Source organism: Callorhinchus milii, unplaced genomic scaffold, assembly GCF_018977255.1.
Source record: "Callorhinchus milii isolate IMCB2004 unplaced genomic scaffold, IMCB_Cmil_1.0 Scaffold14, whole genome shotgun sequence".
Classification (NCBI taxonomy): Eukaryota; Metazoa; Chordata; class Chondrichthyes; order Chimaeriformes; family Callorhinchidae; genus Callorhinchus; species Callorhinchus milii.
In genome coordinates, this window is record NW_024704755.1 from 428939 (window position 1) to 446254 (window position 17316).

Consider the following 17316-nt stretch of genomic DNA (forward strand, 5'->3'; position numbering starts at 1 on the left):
TTCAAGGCCGGTCTCAAAACCTTTCTCTTTGACCGAGCCTTCAGCTCCCCTCTCGACTCTCTTCCCCCTCCTCGCTCCCTCCCTCCCTTCCCTCCCCTCACCCTGACCATTTCCCCCCTCCTCGCTCCCTCCCTTCCCTCCCCTCACCCTGACCATTTCCCCCCCTCCTCCTCCTCCCTCCCTCCCTCCCTCCCCTCCCCTCACCCTGACCATTTTCCCCCTCCTCGCTCCCTCCCTCCCCTCACCCTGACCATTTCCCCCCTCCTCGCTCCCTCCCCTCCCCTCACCCTGACCATTTCCCCCCTCCTCGCTCCCTCCCCTCCCCTCACCCTGACCATTTCCCCAGTGCTCGGGTCATGACCCAACTGTGCAGCGCCTTGGGACGTCCTCCTGACGTGAAAGGCGCTTTATAAATGGAATCTTGTTGTTGTTGTTGTTTTCACATCTTTGAGACGTCTCAAAATGAACCGACTGTATATTTTATGGGTGAAATGCGGCAGCCAATTATACACACCAGTGTTCCACAAACAGTCGTGGATTGAGTGACCAAATTATTGATAGCTTTTTTTAAAGGATTATTACCCGCAGAAAAGCAATTCGCCAATTGACTAACAACCGGGTTCCGACTTTCCGCTTGGTAACCAGAGGCGTGTGGAGCAAAGAAACTGGCCTAATGTTTCGCCCTGTCCGGGTACGAGTATCAAACCCAGGTCCTCTCACTTGCAAGGTGAGTGCTCTAACCATTACGCTTCAGGACTCCATGAGCAATGTTCATTGGTATAAAAAGTTTTAGGCAGTACTCACCTGGTGGGATGGTAAACCCAGGAGCCAGCTGGACTGTTGGCTGTTGCTGAGGCCTGACTATGAGCTGTTGGGTGAGGACACGCTGAGGTGCTGCTATCCCAGGACGAGAAGGCTGTGACTGAGAGGCTGTTATGGGGGCAGCCGTCCCCGCCTTAGTCACTCCGGCATGAGGCTGTGTGATCACAGTGATTGCGGGCTTGACCATAGCATTGATAGAAACAGGACTGCTCGCTGCCAGGATGGAGCTGGTAACTGTACAGTGGGGCTGGTTATTGGAAGGGTTCATCACAGGAGCAGTAAAGGTTGGGTTGTTTAATACACTGATTGCCACGGGCTGAGACTGACTGTGTAATACTATCTTGGACTGTGATATGGAGTCTGTTTTAGTGGTTGAGGGGGTGCAAGTTGAACTACTGATGACAGTTGGCTGATGGGTGACCAGTTGTGTGACTGTGGCTGTCCCGGGTTTGGCCTGAGGACCGGTCCCATTCTGTGACGTCGGTACAATGTTCAACAACACGTTACTGTTTACAATGTGTACGGGAGGAGGAGGTGTTTGGAGAGCCCCAGTGGGAGTGTTGGCGGCTGCCGGCGCCGGGCTGTCCGGGGAGGCGGGGAGGCTGGCGCTGGGCGCGGGGCTGCCGGCGGCGGGCACGGCAGACAGCCCGGGCTCGGCGCTGAGCGGGGCGGCGCTGGCCGGCTCGGTGCTGTGGCTGAAGGCGGGACCGGCGGCGGGGGGAGCCGGGGAGCCGGCGGCGGGGGCAGCCGCTCCGTTCACCACCTGGAGCCGGACAGCGGCCGCCGGGAGGTGGTTGCCGAGCGGAGCGGCGGCTGCCGCCGAGGGAGCGGGGACCAGGCCCGGCCGCGAGCCGCCCGCTGGAGCTCCCGCCCCGCCCGGAGAAGGCGCCATCCCGGCGGGTTGCTGCTGGTCCCCGGCCGCCGCCGCCGGGCCGCCGCTCCCCGCGGGCCCTGACCCCGGCTCTCCCCGCCGAGCAGCACTCCCGCCGCGGCCGCCCAGCTGCGACTCGAGCGAACCCACCAGGTCGCTGACGGCTTTCTCGTCCACCTCCGACGAGAGGAGGTCTTCCAGCGGGTCCGACCCCGCCGCCATCTTCCCTCAGCGCTGCCCCGCACTGCGCACGCGCGCCAATGGCGTGTGACGTAGGGCACGGGATTCCGAGCTGGAGCGGCGCAGCGGTCACCACCAGAGGGCAGCACCACCACACACACACACACATCCTGCTCACCACCAGGGGGCAGCACCACCACACACACACATCCTGCTCACCACCAGGGGGCAGCACCACCACACACACACATCCTGCTCACCACCAGGGGGCAGCACCACCACACACACACATCCTGCTCACCACCAGAGGGCAGCACCACCACACACACATCCTGCTCACCACCAGGGGGCAGCACCACCACACACACATCCTGCTCACCACCAGGGGGCAGCACCACCACACACACATCCTGCTCACCACCGGGGGGCAGCACCACCACACACACATCCTGCTCACCACCAGGGGGCAGCACCACCACACACACACACACACACATCCTGCTCACCACCAGGGGGCAGCACCACCACACACACACACACATCCTGCTCACCACCAGGGGGCAGCACCACCACACACACACGCACACATCCTGCTCACCACCAGGGGGCAGCACCACATCCCCCATTGTCAGGGGCATCTCCCCCCCCCACCCCAGGCCTTACTCACCACCCCCACCCCAGGTACCCTGCTCACCACTGATGGGGGCAACTCAGCCTCAGGCCTCCTACTCTCTGTTACTCCGGGGGCATTACCCTGGGGCAGCTTCTGGGTGTTGTCGCTGAGGATGGTTTTGGGGGAGGAGGGAAGCCGACACTATTTCCAAAGAGAAGGGAGTTTCTCCTGGTGTCGTGGCCGACAATCACCAGAGAAAAAAAATGCTTATTCAGTTCAAGGCTGTTTGTTGGATATTGGCGGCTCTGCGCAATCGGCTGCTGCGTTCCACCCGCAAACTATACAGTGAATTCACTTTACATTATCTTCTGCGAAGCGCTCTGAGACGTCTCGAAGACGTGGTGAGGCGCTGTATCAAATGCAAGGATTATTATTGTATTGTTGAGCACAGATTGCAAATATAGCGTTCGAAAAACATTGTGAAGCGTTCGAAACCATTCTTGATGTTATATTAAATGAAAACATTATTATTACTAAACCCGTTTTTGTATTAAATGGGGTATATATATAAATGACACGAAGCAAAACCCATTTCTTTCAATGAGATGCAATTGACTGGATTCCCATTAAAGTCAAATCACTGTTATTTGTCTTAACATTTCAGAAAAGTCCTTCAAAAGTACGTACGTCAACGATGTAAATGTGTGTAATACACGAGACCGATGGAAGGAATACAGAGGAGTGTGTGGTTTCATACGGTGTAACCGTTTGGACGCGTTAACAATAGAGTTTGGGTGAAGTTGGCAGCTGTGCGGCGGGAGGAGGGAGGAGGAGGAACATGAAGGCGGCCATGTTGGAGAGGCGCTGAGCGCGAACGTCAGAGCCGAACAGAGAGTCTCCACAATCGTCGTCCATCCTCAGCTCCGCCGCCTCCCGGGGAGCGGGAGCCCGCGGGCAGCACCATGAGCGGCGGCACTCCCTACATCGGCAGTAAGATCAGCCTCATCTCGAAGGCGGAGATACGATACGAAGGGATTCTGTACACCATCGACACCGAGAACTCCACGGTCGCTTTAGCTAAAGGTACGGAGCGGGTGGGCCTCCTCCCGCCGCCGCCCCCGGGCCTCCCGCCCCCGGGCCTCCCGCCCCCGGGCCTCCCGCCGCCGCCCTCTCCGCACTCCCAGTTTGGCTGTGAAGCGCCGTTCACCTTCCCTGTGCCCCGCGGCCCCCCGCGGCCCCCCGCGGCCCGCGGGCCGTCTCTGCTTTTGACCCATATTATTTTTCAAAATGGCGCGGTTGACAACAGGAGCCGCCGCCTCCCGGGAGTTTGCCTTCAGACCCGCGGTCTGTCCGCACTGACAGTGAGGGGCGGGAGAGCTGAGGGGGAGACATCACAGCACATCACAGGGCCCACAGCACAGAAACACAATCAGCGAATGTTTAGCGTCTGTTTCCTCTCAGTGGATCCCACAGCGGATTTATTGTCGGTTTGCGGCAGTTTACAAACATAACGGCAACGTTCAGACCGACCCCGAATCTTACATTGTGATAATAATTGAGTTTCCTGTGCAAACTATTTCACTTAGTGATCAGATTCTCGGTGCAAACTACTTTTGTACCGCCCCCCACTGCACTAATACACTGATGTGCCAATGTTTCTAACCGCATATGACCGGTTGGTTGACCTGCTCGGGATTGGCATTGATCAGTGTTTGTAAACAAGGACAGTAGATTTGTATTTTGTTGGTGAAATGATTACCAGATCTGCCTTTCCCACTGTTGTTTTTGTATAAATAAATGTGGTGTGAAATCCAAGGGGTTTCAACAAAAAAGTATTAAATCTCTTGAGGGAAATAATCTGTCTGAAGGCTTCAATGGTGATCCTCTTAAAGGCTGCCCAAGACACTTCAGTTTGTAAGTTATTTTCCAGGATTAATGGTAAGACCCAAAATACTCTGAAGGCATCAATACATTGACAACAGAATTCAATTTTTGATTAAAAGTCAACGTGTCTCTTGGATTATGTTCCACAGTGAAGTGTGATTGCCTCAGTTCTCCAGGTGTGAGCGGTCAGTTTAAATGGAGGTTAATAGAAGGTGCATAAGAGGAACTTACAAGGTGCCTCTCTTAATGAGAATTATTACATCAATTGTTTGTTGTAAATGCTGTTTTTTCACGTTTATCACTTAATTTGGCCAGCGTATTATATAAATACAAGTTGTTGTTTTCCTCCTGGCACAAGCAATTCATAAAATGTCGCTTGATAATTAACTGCTCAGAAGTTAGTGACTATCTTGATCCCAATCTACCTGGGATGAGGTGTGAAGGAGATTTTCTGCCTGATCAGTGGCCCCAAATGACCTGTGCTGAGTTTGGGAGACTATCATCTTGTAGTGCATCGTACTGTCCAGTTGTTGTGTTGAAGCTCTGAATGGATTTCAATTCTAGTTGTTTGGCTTTGACTGAATTTAAAGAGCCGAATATTATTGGATATAGCTTCTAAATTTTCTTTCTCTATCTTTTGAAGACATTGACTGTTATTGGGTAGTTTACATGGGTACCCTCTGGTACCTCCCCAAATGGTCATTAATGATGTGCCGACCCAGACGGTGAATATTTTAACATGCTGTAACAGTGCTTATACTTTACTTCAAGAATTTAGGTTTGGGTTTAAGTACTCTAAATAATACAAACTTTCACTTCCACATATATCACTTGTCTCTGCCTCTTTCCTCTGGAGATTACAAGCAAAAATGGCTTCACTATAGAGCTTCATCAGCTTATCATTTGGTGTGCAATGACGTGTTTTAGTTGCTTTTTTCTCTGGTATCTTGCTGTGATCATTCTTCACATGTCAGCTTAGAAACTGACAGTTCTGCCCAATGCTCATTCCAGCAAGGAGCATTGAATGGTATCACGGGACCTGAGTGACACAGAGGGCTCTGGGACTAATTCTGGCCTGGATGGCTGACTGGCCGAATTGGAACCCTTTACATTGCAAATTGGAAGCTCCTTTCAGTGTTGCTCATTACTGAAAATGGGGCAGTGGGAAACAGACCAACCTCCTGACAGACGAGTTAGTACTGTCAGTGTAAAGACAAGTTCACGTTTTCAGAATGAATATGCTGTCACATTAGCAACTATTGTGGGATAGAAGGTACCTGGTGCCAGGGCAGCTCTATTGCACAGTGAGTCAGGGGGTGAGGGTGTCTTACTGTTGTGAATTTATTTTTAAAATTGTGATGTTGCTATTAGTTTATAGTAGAGTCACAAACTGGATCGATCTTACATCTGAAAATCAACTGGCTTGTCAGCAGGACTTGGAAGGGCAGATCAGTTCCGTTAACCATGCAAACCAAAATCCTAATGGGTAGGGTGGTCCTAGCTGAACAAGCAACAGTACCCTCAGGCAGTGTCTTCATTCCAGCAAGGTGGGAAGCGTGGAACTCCCGGCTGACTCAAAAAAAGGCTGAAAATCAGTTTAAAGCTGGGAAACAGGTGGTGCCTATGGAGGGACTCAGCCTCAGAAACCAGGAGCAGTAAAGACATGCAGAACAGTACAAATCCAAGAGAGGCCTTATACCTCCACGGGCCTTAAGTCTGGTCTGTTGTTGGCTGAGCATTGAGGACTCTATCGGTTTGTACTACATTTATTGCTTTGATTTGAAGATGTCAATGATTTGAGAAGCCTGATTTGTAGTTTCTGTCTGCTGATAGTCGAAAGGTTTCTGTGCACTGTTGTGAAGAATGCTCTATAAATGAAAGTTGTCAATTGCACAACTTCTATTTTGAATTACAGTCCAATAATTCCACAAAATGTGCTTTTCTACATTAGAATACTACAGTAAATCAACTATGATCCATAATAAAACCAGAAGTCACTGGGAACTCAGCAGGTTAGGCAGCATCTATGGAGAGAGGAGAATGAGCTAACGTTTCAGCTTGATGACTTTTCTTCAGAATTATGATTCATTCCAAGCTCTGACTTGAGGATGGGGAGAATGAGGCTTGTTTTTGAATGAGAAGTTTTACTGATCTTGCTGCCAGAAATAAATATTCCCTCGACTTTGGCTTGTTGTTTGGAGGATTATCTGACACCTCGTGGTACGATGCCTATCAGTGATTTGATCAATTGCTTGTTAGAACTATCTCTGTGGCTTATTTTAAACCTGTACGGTTAAGTGCATTATGTTTTTCATGATTTTGCTGTATCGTTGTATATGTTTGGTATTTGACATTGTACGTCGGTGACGTGTGAACTTTGCTTAACTCATTTGGAAGCGTAGAGATCCTGGAAATATTAACAGGCTTCCATCACAGCCACGATAGAATAAAAAAAAGTTGGAATGTTCAGGAACTGGTTGGTTGTTGTTGAGGACAAATGGTTGTTTTGTTGATAGCATCACGTGATGATGTGTGGTTTGTGAACGGTGGCCCTGTGTGCAGCTGCAGCAATGGGTTTTCTAAATGTGATGCAAATGTTTCTGGAGAATGGAAATTTGTGCAGAGATTCTCTGTCACTGCCTCTTCACAGGGACTTTATACCCCTTATCCAGATGTGTGCAAGAGCACGCTCACTCACAGTGGGGAAAAGGGAAATATTTCTTCCTCGACTGTGACAGTTGATGTCAATGATATTCAGTAAGTTTGAAGTTAGCTTTACTCAGTCCCTGTTGTGTTTGTGTATAAAAGATTATTTAGGTGACTGCTGGAGTTTAACAGTTCACATTCCAGTTTCTGAAGTACATTTAACCTGATTCGGAAGAATTTAGACTCCGTTCAGGTGAAATTCTATTTTCACATTGCAATTAGTGATGCTGTGCTGCTTCTGGGCAGTGCTAAACTCCAGCTTTGTGTTTGATGCACTAAGTTCCTGTTACAGAGCTGCACTGAAGGAGGGACAGATCACTGTAAAAGGTCAGTGTTCGCTGTGTTTAACCAGCCTCCAGGAGGGATTGGTATGCACCGGCTCTTGTTGAGATGGACTTCACAGCATGCCCAGGGTGAAGGCTTTGGCTATTGTTTGGAGGCTTTGACTGGGGGATGGAATGGCCTTTTGTCCTGAGGAGCAGTTCAAATAGTAAATTACAGTTTGCTGAAGCCTGGTCTCCCTCAGTTTGATGTAATAAGGAAGAGAACAGAATGTAACTGCACTACACTTTGTCCTGACTCAGCTTCACACTGGAGCCTTTCCCAAATAAACGTCAGAGATCTAGCACGTTCTCAGAGTGACGGTGAAGATGCTCGCTGTCAGGATTAGCTGGCTTCTTTGATTTATCCCAGCTCAGGGGTGGGAGTTTGGGGTTGGGCGGAGAGAGTGTTGAAGATGGAAGCGGTATCGAGATTCAGGCACAATGCGTGTAGGATACAATAGTTCATATAAGCTGACGAGACAGCATTTTGATCTGTAAATAGAGAATTGCCTCCCTTTAGTGAGTTCTTCCTTGTCCCTGATCGATCCCCTGTTTGTTTGGATGATTGACAAGTAACTTGCTTCAGGTCAGATGCAGCACCTCAGTTTACTGGTAATTTTCCAGTTCAAGCTCTTTGTAAAGCTCTTGGCCTTCACCTCCCCTGATCTCAAATCCCCCCCACTCCAGCTTGTTGCGTTTGCATAATTAACAACCTTGCTTTGAGTCTGTGAATCTAACCACTTTAAAGCAGGGTGCTAGCTTGTGTTTTGGTGTAACACAGTCCAATAATTTGCTGCAATGTGTGTGCTGTGCAGCACCGGCAGTTAATGGAAAAGAAGTGGATAGAGAGATAGGAGCAGAAGTTTCCTCTTTAAACAGTGCCACCTGCTGAAGAAGGTTCCGTGTTTCACACTTGCTTCCTGAAGAGACAGGAGAATAATAATAATCTTTGTATCTATCAGATCATCGGCAGGAAAACAGTAAATCTTTCCCACATAGGTCACATATAGGTTTACAAGACTTAATGGCAAAGCATTGCTTTGTGTGGGCTGTTCTAAGCGCTCTGAGACGCTACCCTGGGTGGAGGACACTATATAAGTGTAAGTTGTTGAAGTTGTTGTAATGCGCTGCTGTTTTCTTGCAGTTCGTTCGTTCGGGACTGAGGACCGGCCCACGGACAGGCCAATACCACCGCGAGATGAAGTATTTGAGTACATCATATTCCGTGGCAGTGATATTAAGGATCTCACTGTGTGTGAGCCGCCAAAGCCCCAGTGCTCTCTGCCTCAGGATCCTGCCATTGTCCAGGTAAAGTGAGGGGATTCTGTGCCTGGTGTGACATTGCTCCAATAATCCTCCTGATAGGGAAACCACAGTCTTTTCAACGGCATTTTAGCCATTTTCCCCATTACATTCCGAGACGTGTGATTGAATGTTGGTATTTCTGAACTATAACACCCCAAATCAAGCCAGATGGCACTTGTGCAGGTTTGATAGATTCCTGCTTCAATGCCATTTTTGACATTGGAGGGATTTCGCTGCCGACCTCGATTAGCCATCCACTGGCAGGAGGTAATGTAGTGATTGGGAGGAAGAACTGGCCAGTAATCAAACTTTGGATTTTCTTGTGGGGAGAGAGAGTGGGATGGGTGGGGAGGGGTGGTTGCACAGTGAGAGCTGCAGCAGACTGCTGTCCAAAACTAAATGTTGCAAAAGTTATTTTTTCTCGTTTCCTCCACAGTCTTCACTGGGTTCATCCTCCAGCTCTTTTCAGTCCATGGTGTCTTACGCACCATTCGGCAGAATGCCAGCCTACAGTCAATTTGGGCCGAGTCCTTTAGTTCCCCAGCCGTACAGTGCTGTGGGCCTCGGTAAGTTTAATCCCTCTTCAAGTTTAGTGAACAGATGAACATTGCAATTGAATCCATGTCCGTGCAGGTTGCAAGTTGTGCATTGACATTATAACCAAATCTGACCCTTTTTCAGTTCTGGTTGTCCTATCACAACATAGTTTTCCAGGCCGACCTAACACTCTTGTTTGTTCAGTATTAATCTTCAGGTACTTCCCACGTTTCATGTAAATTAAACGTTTCACACTTTACTATCTATACTCGGTGCGAACTGAAAGTTTGCAGCATGTCCTCTTAACTCTTACCCAGTAATGTCTTTGGTTAGACAGTTAGCCAGTATCAATATTAACTCCACATTGCATCTTGTCTGGGTGACTTTCCTGGGGGTAAACTGTGTGCTTGTGGATTTGTTTCTTCTCTAGGTCGATCAAGTCCCAAGATGGATTCCCTGAGAAAAAGTCCCACCATGGAACAGGCGGTGCAAACCATTCCCCAGGCTCCAGTGGGTAGACGGAGCCCTGTGCCTGTCCGGCCTGTGCCCTCCATCAGCCACAAGCCAGTCGACACTCACGATCCAAGAAGAGGTAAGATTTGCTGTGTAGGTTGACATTCAGCGCTGAGTTACCCAGAAGGTTTGTGCCTGAAGTTGGTAATTGGTGTGATTTAATCTGCTTACTCGTCTCTTTAAGGTCGACTGGCCATGTCATTTGCTGATCTTTTAAATTGAACATTTTAAATTTCAACAGGAATTAGTTTTGCTTTTGTAAGTCAGTTGTAGTTTGGGTGTAGCGGGTATCCTAAGTGTTGAATTCGCCTCCACTGCAAGCTGGATTTCCAAGCATGGCTTCTGTATGTTAGTTGCATGCGAATAGAATCGAGGTAGTGTCTCCCCAGAAGTCGCTGTAGTTTGCTGGAGGATCATGCTGTGAGGACTGTAATGATGTCCGCCCTTGGTTATCGCGACCAGGGTAAATGCTGACACTGATCCGAAGAAAGGCTAAAGCTTGAACAAAATACTGCAGATGCTAGAAATCTGAAATAAAAACAGAAGTGACTGGGAACACTCAGCAGGTCAGGCAACAGTGAGTTAACATTTCAGGTCAATGACCTTTTGTCAAAGACATCAGAGACAAAAGGTCATCGACCTGAAACGTTAATTCACTTTCCTCTCTCCATAGATGCTGCCTGACCTGCTGAGTGTTCCCAGTGACTTCTGTTTTTCACATTTCCAGCAGCTGCAGCATTTTGCCGAAAGGCTAACTCTTGCATTGATCGTTTGCAGGAATTTTAGTTGTTTTTTTTAATATACAGTTTTCGAGTCACAGAAAACTTTACGGCCAGAGAACGACTTGGTCAAGAATGAAAACCGGGAGGCGAACCGGAGGCCATCGGGTACGTCAGCTTCTCGTACACAAATATAACCAGTTTCTTACTCTCTCCACGTAGTGATGTTTTCTTCATTAGCACTGATGGAAGAAAATAGCAGAGTCTATTATAAGTCGACCAATCGCCCTCCATACCATCACAGACTAGTTGGGCCAAATGGTCTGGTTGCGGTCAATATCATTCTACGATGTAAGGGTTTTGGCGGCTGAGCCCCAAACACAACGAGCCTGACAAATTAAATTCCTGCAGTACCATTGTTTGAGAGGGTGGCATGTGACGTGAGAAATGGTCTGCGCGAGAGCTGTAGGATGCGGCCCAATGCTGAGCCAGACTCGCACTCCACAGAACAATCCAATTCCCGGTGCACGCTAGATGGGCAGATTGGCTTCAGTCCGTGCTATAATGTTTGAGGTAAAATGTATGTACTTTCCAACTGTCCATCCTGGTAAATATCTAAATGCATTCTGCAGCAATGGTGAGATAACCAGTACATTCTCACGGCCCTCTGTAAGCAGAAATGTTTTTTCTTGGCCAATGGACTTCTTCAACCTTCTTGCTAAGAGGAGACTTGAGGCCTGTAAATGCCCAGTAGAGAAGAGTGCGAGAGGCACAGGTCTGGTTTCAGGCCGTATCTCAGACATTGCTGTTATTTGCTGACAAGCATTTGTTCCTTCTCTCAGGCGGCCCTGCGGTCAGGAGGGGAGGTCGTGGGGGAAACCGAGGGAGAGGCAGGTTTGGAGTTCGGAGAGATGGCCCGATGAAATTTGAAAAAGACTTTGACTTTGAGACTGCTAATGCACAATTCAATAAAGAAGACATTCATCGGGAGTTTCAGAATAAGCTGAAATTGAAAGGTAATTGTATGTTTCTTCTTTCCCTCTTTAAAAGTAAAAAGACACTTTCAGGCACCTCCTCCACTCCTATCTGTAGCTACTGTGAGGATGGAATTGCGCTACTGAAGTCAAGTAGAGGCGGCTGTCACTGGGAGCAAGTGGTGGGCCGGTCACAGACACTGTCCAAGTTGTTTTGTCCAGTTTGACTCAAAGCCCCGAGCACCCAGCAGCTAGGTCTCTAACCTACAACCTATACTTTCTTGCCACCCAAACAGCCCGGTAAACGTGTTGATGTCCTCACAAAGGAACGGCATCATATAAATTGTATTATTCCATTAGTTTTTTTGGGGTCAGCTGCGTGTCTGACACCTGCAGAAACTCATTATCATACTTAAGAGTATTCAAACCAGATTGAGAGCCACTCTGAAACCTGTAGCCTTAAAATCTTGTATCTTTTAAGTTATTAAAATTTGGCAGAGAAATCTTTTATACTCGTCATTAATGGTAATTACTGGTGAAGTGATTGAGAAGCTGCTTTTCTCGCTCATTCTTTCCCATCAATACTGCACCAATTTCTAATAATAATAATCCTTGCATTTGATATAGCGCCTTATCATGTCTTTGAAAAAAGTCTGAAAAGCTTCACAGAATATACTGTAAAATGAAACCCGGCAGCCAACTGCACACAACAGTGTCTCACAAACAGTTGTGGATTGAGTCACCATATTACTATTTTTTTGGAGGGATTATTACACCCGGAAAAGTGATCCGCCAATCAACCAACTGGGTTCCTACTTACTGCTAGGTAAACAGAGGCGTGTGCCTAACATTTTGTGCTGTCCGGGAATTAGACCCAGTTCCTCTCGCTTGCGAGCTGAGCGCTCTAACCACTAAGCTACAGGACTCCATATCTAATAAATCTTCATCTTTCTGCAGATGACAAGCCAGAAAAAACAGAGAAGGTTGTCGTTGAAGAAGACAAAGGAGACTCTGGGATTGAAACACAAAACAGTGAAGGGAATGCTGATGAGGAGGAAGCTCTGGGACCCCACTGCTATTACGACAAAACCAAATCTTTCTTTGACAACATCTCCTGTGACAGTGAGAACAGGTATTACTCACCACCACAGTTCACACACAGATTGTAGTAAAAAGTCTTATTTTTGTGGCCTGAACAAGTTTTTTTCCTTAAATCCATCTTAGTCTGGCCCAGTTAGGAGCCAGAAGGTTGTGATGTTTGAGCGCAGTGTCAGTTGGCTCCCAAGGGCTGTGCTGGGGGAGCACTGAATTTGTTGGAGATGCCATCCTGAGGTGTTAAACCAAGGTCCCATGTCTGGCTGTTCAGGTGGATGTTAAATATCCCGTGGCACTACTCATAAAAGAAAAAGAGAAGAGAGTTCCTCTTTCCCAGTGTACTGACCAACAATCTCCCAAATAAAATTAGTCACTGACTCCATGGCTGCCACGTTGGTTGCATACATGTACTTGTAGGGCTTTCTGCTACCTGACCCTGGGCACGATTGTCGCTGATGTGGGTCTGGTGAGGAACTTGCACTATAACTCCCTGCAGCTATTTCTCCTCCAGAGACCGGAGACCGACCTGGGCTGAGGAGAGGCGGCTGAACGCAGAGACCTTCGGAATCCCACTGCGCCCCATGCGAGGCCGCGGGGGCTACAGGGGGAGAGGAGGCTTTTACCGAGGTGGAAGAGCCCGTGGGGGAAGAGGAAGCTTCGGGCCTCCTCGGGGAAATTTCCGCGGGGGCTTCAGAGGCAGCCGGGGGGGCGGCAGAGAGTTCTCAGACTTCGAATACAGGGTAAGTATCTGAGTGTTTGTGTAGATTTCCTGTTTCAGACACTTTCTTTAGTTTTGTTCTGATTCTAACTCGGGATTTGTAAACTAAACAAAACCTCTCTACGTGTGTTTATTTACAGAAGGACAATAAAGTGGCTGCATAGTATACAAGCTGGATATCAAACCGGACTTTAGATCTACCAGGTCCAGAGAATTTGTTTAGTTGAACCTTTTTTTTTTGACAGCGAGAATGAAGAAGTTTAATTTCCTGTATATCGGTCACCAGCACTGGGGGAACGAGCAGCTTGACTTCAAAGGGGGTAAAACACACACAATGATTGTTGTGGAGAAGGGCCATCTTTGAGATGTTGAGCATTAAATACTTGTCTTTGAGTTTATCAGCAGAAGGACGATTCAAAAGAAAATTCTATCGTATGGTTTGGACGCGATGAAAACAAATACTTCATTGGAGTTCTTGGGTATTTTTGCATTGCTGTGAAAGGGTTTCTTACTGCAGAGATTTGCTGAGGCTGGAGGGTAATGCTGTACACTCACTGCAGGGCCATCACTGTGACCTCGTTCAGACCCACTGACATTCACCTTGAAGGTCTGCAGTGTTATTTTCTCTGTGGAACTCTAAAACTTAGCTTTACTATAGTAGAAAAATACTACGTTACTTGTGGTTGTATTTTTTTTAGAAAAGGGATCAGAAAATAGTTTTCCTGATGAAGGCGACTGAAAGGCTCCCCTCCTGCCGCTGTGAAGGCCTCTCGCTCGCCAACTTTTACCATTAATTACTCAGCTGGTCCTAGTCCTAGAAATTTTTTTTTGCTTTTGAACAAACTGCAGAGAGGAAAGTACAAGGTTTGTAGGTATCTTTTTTTAAAAAAATAAATAATTGTAGTAGAATTTAGGTGAAGACGTACAAATTTAAAATGATCCAAAGAGAAAGAATCAAAATTTCTAGCCATTTGTTGAACTCCGTTCACTGCTGAACTGTACTGTGTGTAGTTGTGTCCTGATAACATTGTTACCAGAACGCAACTACAAAAAAAATAAATTGGTCACTTCAATCCACGATTGTATGTGGGACGCTGCTGTGCGCAATTCGCTGCCGCGTTTCGCCCACAAATATACAGTCAATTCACTTTACAGTGTATCCTGTGAAGCGCTTTGAAACGTCTCGAAGACGTGATAAGGCGCTGTATCAAATGCCAGGATTATTGTTGTTGTCTGAGCTCCTTCCATGCACTGTGCTACCAATCGCACTGCTTTCTCTTAGCACTTCCCAAATCACTGAGCTTTCACCATTAATCAGTTGTTAGTCAATTGGCGGATCACTTTTCCGGGACTAAAAATCCCTTCAATAAGTAAATAAATATAATAATAATAATTTGGTCACTCAATCCACAGCTGTTTGTGGGACACTGCCCTGCGCAATCGGCTGCTGTGTTTCGCCCACAAAATTCACTTTACAGTATAGGCTGTGGAGCGTTTTGAGATGGCTTGAAGATGTTATGGTGCTGTATCAAACAAAGGATTATCATTAGCCACAGCACTCAGCACACTCACCAGCTAATGTAGCTCTAAAATATTATCATTAGAAGAAAACTGCACACTAAATATTCAATCAGGAAGTCTGGCAGAAGGTTTGAGGCAGTGTTAGCATCTAGCGTGTGCTGACGATTATACAAAAGCCGAGCTGCTCGGTTTGAATTGCAGGCTCCGAACTTTCTACAGAAGATTATTCTGCTTATTGACCGTATTAAACGGTGTGTGGGGGTTGTTGTGTCCGTGACCTGATAACCTGGATGAACACAACTAGCTGTTAGCATTGAATTATTAAAGCGTTGCCACGGGCTGGAGCATTCCAACTGAAAATAAACACAAAGGTTGATTAAAATGAGTGAACAGGAAAACTCAGGATGAGGACAGTTGCTTGCAGAGAGAGTGTTAGTAACTGGCCTACTAATAGTGCTTTCACCACGTTTTAGCACCTGAACATTTGGTAAGCACTTCCGTGGCATTGTGAAGATGTTGGTGTTCTGTGTGAATTTGTGATGGAGACAGCAAACCTCTGGTCCAGGAGCTGAGCCTCTGATCTCTGTGTAATGGGGAACAACATTTGCCAAAAGAGATTGTGTTGCGATGACCAGATCCTGATTTCTGTTTCCATCCTTATCCTGAAGCTTCAGTGACAAAGGAAGCTGATTAGTATGGGGAGAGGGACGAGCTATTAATACAGTATCAGCACGTGAGCTATAAACCCCAGCTGTTGAGCTGATATCCCACTGCTGCACTGTTACACCTGCACGTGGGATGCAATGGGTCAACTGTTGCTGTAAATGGAGAGTTGCACACATTTTAAACTCCCTCACCCTTGCACTTGTTCCAGCTATTGCCTTTCCCAATAGCACAGAAAGGGGCCCTGTACAGTGACACGATTACAATGTTTCAACCAGCACACATATGTTTTGTTATTACATGCTAACAGCAGCCTGAGGAGCCCACACAATCATAAAGGGGTGAGCGAGGGGTGGGGGGAGGTATGTATAAAAGCTGCTGATTGTAGCAATAAAGTGTGAACTGGTTACTGGGAGTGAATGTCCCATAAGCAGAATTTGTGTAAATACAGAGACTGTATGCCATGAAGTATAAAGTTGCTTTCTTTTTTTCGTTTTCTCTTCTCCCCCCTCCCACCCCCCATTCCGCTCTCCCCAAAAGCTCTGGCTATCAACCTGATTTGTTGGTGTTTCTTCAACCCAGAGATTTACAGCATGGTGTACCTTCTGTATGCCTCACTGTCCTGCCGTGAGGTTTTTATTTAGTAATGAGAATAAACCATTGTTCAGTAAATGCCACTGTTCTTTGGGTCTGTCTATTAAGTAATGGTTGCAACAAAATATTGTGCATAACCCACCCACTCCACAGAAATGTTCACTGTTACCATTTATAACCTGATTATCATTGCTCCATATAAACAGTCGTTGCATTTTAGCTTTGAAGCTCTTTGAGACATTTCAACATTATAGGCTCTGTATTTATCACATCTAGGCTCAACTTCGCAAACTCCCTCCTCGTCGACCTTCCCAACTCTTCCCTCCACAAGCTGCAGATCATCCAGATCTCTGCAGCTCGTGTCCTCTCCTGCACCAGGCTCCATGACCCCAACTTCCCCAGCTCGGGTCCAAATCCCTGACTCCTGCACCTTGGGACATCCTCTTGACATGAAAGGCGCTATACAAATGTAATAAAGTATTCTATCAAACACGTGGATTATTATGAACACCCCATGGGATTACCAGGTTTTAAATCTTTTTGCTTCATGTTGAAAACAAAGGGAATACTCAACAGCAGAGTTAAAATCTTCAACCATGATTTGTAATCTCTTCTAACTGGAATGAGGATGACTGAATGGCAGAGCAGATTGCTGTTTTTGAAAGAAAACACAAGATCTTGCTATTATTTGGGTGGGGGGGGCGACAGTAATGAAGCAAACCTTTCAATGACCATTGCTAGTACAGAAAGTCACATTTCTCAAAGCTTTTGTAAGTACCCGGCTTGAGATTGTAGAAATTGGAACAGGAAATATTTGGCCCAAGGAAGTTTCATAGTACAACCAACAACAAAATTACATTTGTATAGCGCCTTTCACGTCGGGAGGACATCCCAAGGTCCTGGACAGGCATTGTTTCAGACCCAAACTGGGGTGAGGGAGGGTGGAGGGCGGGCGGTGGAGGAAAGGAGGGTGATCGAAAGCACTGTTGAAGAGGAGGGTCTTGAGATGAGTCTTGAGGACGGAAGGGAGGGGGGGGGTGAGGCAGAGGGACTGTGGGATGGAGTACCAGAGGGTGGGGGCAGAGTGGCAGAAGGTGGGGGAGGGGTGGAGGGGGCGGGGGGGGGGGGGATGTAGCTACTCACTCCCCAAATCCCACTGGCTCGCCTTCTCATGGGACCCTTTGATATTTCTACTTCCCAAGTATCCATCGCCTGTTTCAACTGTTTACGGCGGGAAAAACGCACAATTGCATTACTCTTTTCCATCCTCCAAACCAA

General features: G+C 47.4%; 2 protein-coding genes across 2 annotated transcripts in view; one reads left to right on the top strand and one right to left on the bottom strand.

Moving 5' to 3' along the window:
• The window catches only part of LOC103188100 (transcription initiation factor TFIID subunit 4), a 42127-nt gene extending 40721 nt beyond the window's left edge, over positions 1–1406 (bottom strand). The window contains exon 1 of the mRNA XM_007907949.2: positions 805–1406. Within this exon, the coding sequence (XP_007906140.2) occupies positions 805–1090 (286 nt within the window). The 5' untranslated portion in view covers positions 1091–1406. The remainder of the gene's footprint in view (positions 1–804) is intronic.
• Positions 1407–3221: 1815 nt separating this feature from the next.
• Positions 3222–14169, top strand: LOC103188068 (LSM14A mRNA processing body assembly factor). Its single transcript, XM_007907908.2, has 9 exons — positions 3222–3569; positions 8544–8707; positions 9141–9270; positions 9672–9833; positions 10561–10641; positions 11316–11489; positions 12405–12579; positions 13039–13282; positions 13401–14169. Exons 1-9 carry the CDS (start codon positions 3449–3451, stop codon positions 13422–13424), a joined length of 1275 nt encoding a protein of 424 aa, XP_007906099.1. The 5' UTR covers positions 3222–3448; the 3' UTR covers positions 13425–14169.
• Positions 14170–17316: the final 3147 nt, after the last annotated feature.